The sequence below is a fragment of the Sitodiplosis mosellana genome, unplaced genomic scaffold (assembly GCF_009176505.1).
Source record: "Sitodiplosis mosellana isolate CC-2019 unplaced genomic scaffold, AAFC_SMos_1.0 Smas_scaffold_42, whole genome shotgun sequence".
NCBI classification, from domain to species: Eukaryota; Metazoa; Arthropoda; class Insecta; order Diptera; family Cecidomyiidae; genus Sitodiplosis; species Sitodiplosis mosellana.
Genome location: NW_022595284.1, coordinates 553,625 through 557,675, shown reverse-complemented (window position 1 = coordinate 557,675; position 4,051 = coordinate 553,625). Strand labels below are relative to the sequence as shown.

At 38.1% G+C, this 4,051-nt stretch overlaps 1 protein-coding gene across 1 annotated transcript; it reads left to right on the top strand.

Annotated features, from left to right (window-relative positions):
- Positions 1-237: 237 nt before the first annotated feature.
- Positions 238-2,289, top strand: LOC129569769 (uncharacterized). The gene is made up of 7 exons (XM_055448935.1): positions 238-277; positions 394-466; positions 715-801; positions 952-972; positions 1,579-1,607; positions 1,943-2,057; positions 2,140-2,289. Exons 1-7 carry the CDS (start codon positions 272-274, stop codon positions 2,145-2,147), a joined length of 339 nt encoding a protein of 112 aa, XP_055304910.1. The 5' UTR covers positions 238-271; the 3' UTR covers positions 2,148-2,289.
- The last annotated feature ends 1,762 nt before the right edge of the window (positions 2,290-4,051 follow it).

Below are 4,051 nucleotides of genomic sequence, written 5' to 3'. Positions count from 1 at the left end.
TGAATCTGTCAATTATCAGCATCGCCACTGCCACTGTCACCGCCACATTTCGTTGTTGTTAAATGAGCATTCCAAATTAATTACCGATTATGAATCGGAATTGTTACTGCAGAACGCGCGCGCGGCTCCGATTGCCTTGGTTAGCATCCCCGTAAAGCATTTGTGGAATGCTCCTTTTGCGATTTTACTATAAAAGAGCTGAGCCGTATCGATGGCAACATTCATTCGTGTTTTACTATTCAGAAGTGTGGTGCATAAAGTGTTCGAAACAATGAAAGTAAAATCGATATTTGCACATTTTCATTTGGAATTTCCTCTCTGTTTTTCTCGTTCTTCTTGAGTGTACGAGCAATTTAATTATGAATAACACAAAATTGTCCTTTTCACTCGCAGGCCATTATTATTTGTACGGTGCTGATGATGATTGTTCTTGTTGCCGATGTTGGGGCTGGATATTTGGGCGGTGGTAAATAAAAAATATTTTAATTGTACTTTCATTCAGTCGTTTATTTGTTTTATTATCTTGATTGTCTCGTATCGATACGACGACGAGCGAGTCGCGCGACGGACGCAGCCTCGGGTGGTTTTGATCGAATGCGGTGCGAAATTAAGAATTCATGCGGTTACCATTTGTCGTGCAATAAATTCCATCTTTGACAGTTTAAATATACCTTTTTAAATGGGCATCTCGATCATTTTCTTTTATTCAAAAAGGTGGCTACAGCGGATACTCCAATTATGGTGGATTTGGTCATGGGGGTGGTTACGGTGGTGGTTACGGTGGATACGGGGGCAACGGGGGTGAGTGATTTTGCCGGCAATTTTCGCAACGAAAAATTGCGACAAAAGTTGCGCTTCATCGAAAATTTATGATTCAAACCATTTTCTCCAACTATTAATTTATTTCGTTTCTGTCATTTTCAACAACGAATGGATACACCCAAACAACAGGCTACGGTTCTTCGTATGGTGGTGAGTAATGCGGAAGGAACAACTTGATTGAAAATTTAAAACTATTAAAATCGAAACGGATTAAAAAAGAGAACGCGCGCACAAACAGTTAATAGATTTTCATTATGAAGTGTATAAAATGAGTTAATGAGAAAGTGTATGTGGGCCGCGTTTTTTTGCCGCATCCACATCATAGAGATTAACCTAGCAATCCGTAACTAGCGTAACTTTCAAGTACTGCTTTTGCAAGTTTCAAGAGGATTTCTGAATGAAAAACTTGCATTCGAAATTATGTGAAAGTTGATTGCAGTGGAAAGCTCCGTAAAACAGATACATGCATTCAGAGACACAGCGATAGAGTGAGAAAGGGAATGTACGAAACTGTTGGCAGTCGCTAAAGAGGGTCAACAGATGCTGTCAATTGAATGAATGGCACGAAGTTTATAGTCTTTTATAATCTACAGTGAAAAGCATTTAACTGTTTGGGATGTTGTATTTTTTTCTGTAAACTCTCCATCCGTTTCCATGTAAACACTTTTATTCAGCTGCTACTACTGCTGCTGATGCTATGTTATAAGAGTACAGGAGAGAATGAGTAATAATTAATTTAATTCGCGCATTTTCCAGGCTACGGTGGCGGTGTCAGCACAATAAAGGTACAAAATTTGAGCATTTAATACCGATAACAGCCATAAATATTTTTTAACGTGACTGTAATGAGCTTGTGAGCTACATAATTCATGCGTTTTTCACATAATATTCGTTGAAGTTGAGCATCATTGTTCATTTTCATTGTTTTTGGTTCTTGGGGATTGGAGCTGTGTGTGTTTGCGTCTTGGGCTTCGAATGCGTAAGCATTCATTAAGCGATGATAGAACACGACACAAGAAATCGCATAAAAAGGATCAACCACGCAACAATAGTCTCCCGCAAGAAACGAAAGTTCTGTTCGCATACGTTTTTTTCTCAAAATTTCAAACATCTTCCCAAGGTTATACGCGTAGGTGGAGGTGGCTACGGAGGACATGGTGGATATGGAGGCTATGGGGGATATAGTGGGGGCGGAGGATTTGGACACGGTTATCGTAGCGGTGGCTATGGCCATGGTAAATGTGCAATCACCGTCTTTTTTCGTCGTCATTTTTATTTTCAATGCCAAATAAACTTTTATTTTAACATTAATTTTAGGCTGGTAATTAAACACTTGACGCGAGAACATTAGACGGATTTACTGTGTTTGATAAGCCTTCGGTTCGAGACCCGTTTACCATCAATTTCTATACATTACTGTCGAACTGTGTGCATGATAATAAATTTTAACAAATAAAATTTGTTTGGAAAAAGGCAGCAATTATTTATTGACTTTTTATTGGCGTTAATCCCCAAGATACGTTTGCTAATGTTGAAACATTGAAAATCACAGCAGCAACAACAACAACAGCAATAGCAGCGGTTGCAAACGTCACACAGCAAATGAGTAATGTAAATTCATGGTCTCCCCCAACACTTGTGTGTCCGGTCCGAATATCAGTGACTAAAGTGAATACGTCTATGCTGAAAATTTTGCCGTTGGCCAAAAACTTCAAAATGTCATTTGGGAATAATAATAAAAACGGAACCTTTGAATTTTCAACTTGAAATGGACTAAAGTCTAAATAACCCATGTCCTCTTGTGTAGAGAGAATCGACCAGGTTTCCGGTCCGAAAAAAAAGAATCTTATTGTCGATGGCTGAGGCCATCATCGTTTCATAACACAGTAAACTAGCAATAAAATGTTCGAAAATTAACATTTATATTCAATAAATGCGTGGCAAAGAGCATTAAATTTCCCAAAAGTGCTCCACAAATGTATTCACCAGCTGTGCAGTCTTTCATAGTTTAGTCACTGTTTCCAATTGAATGTATTGTACATTGTATATTATATTGAATATGAATGTGTTCGAGAGAGAGTGTGTGTATGCGTTTTTTTATATATATTTTTCAATTCGCCGTGTTTTGTTGAATATTCAAATGCGAAATGTGTAATTAACGGCAATGTTCATAAATTTTCGCTCAAGTTAATTCGGCCGTAATGTGTAAATTGTGTGAGGCTAGACTTTAATACAGTTTACATTTTTGGTTTTGCGTCGACTGTGTGTGCGAGTGGTAAAGGCTCGTTGTTGTCGTTTTTCTGTATATTTAACTTTAAATTTTAAGCGCTTAAACGGACGGCATCGTTCGCATATATATTAAATTTGAGCAAATAGTGTGAAAATCCAAACCAATTTTCTGTTTGGTTCGCATTGTGTGTGCATGTTTGGGCATGCAGACGAGTGAGCGCGGTACGGCGGCAGCTAGAAGTGTATATACAGCACGCCTTTTAGCACACAACCATTTGGAAATGTCTCTATTTCCGTTGGCCGAAATTCGAATCGAACAAATGGCTTTTACTAATGGGACCGTGATATTTTTAAATGGTTTTCGGCTTTCGAGGATTATCATTTGCGAAAATATTTGAAATAATTCGGGCTTGGATTCGGTTGGCTCGGCTTTGCATGCCTTGGTTTGGTTTGGCTGGGTTTCGTGTTCGTTTTGTTCCATCTGATCTGGCTGGTTGCGTTTATATTTGCGTTGAGCACGCATACATAAATTTATATATCCATATTCTGGAGTTGTCCCGAAAGTATTTTGCAAACAAGGAATTATAAATAGCCTTTCGATGTGTGTAGAACATATAATCATTTATCACTCGTAAATGAAATATTATTCCGTTTTTAATGTCATATTCCAACTATTACCATCGTTATTATAGTGTTCGAAGGGCGATTTTTCCATTTTCGGTCAATTCGGTTGGGTGTTTCTACCGAAATTAAGGATATTGACCGAAATGCAGACGGGGGAAATGAAATGAAGAGAAAAGAGAAAAAATATATCGATGGAATTGCGTGAGTTATTAATGTGCCATTTAAATGGAATTCACTGAAGCTGTCGAGAGTGTGCCAACCTGATATACACATGCCATGAATGCTATTTCGAAAATGAAACCGAATTTCCAGACGCCATACCACATAGTAGAAATGGCGTTATGCATGAGGATAAATTCGTTTAATCACATGTCAT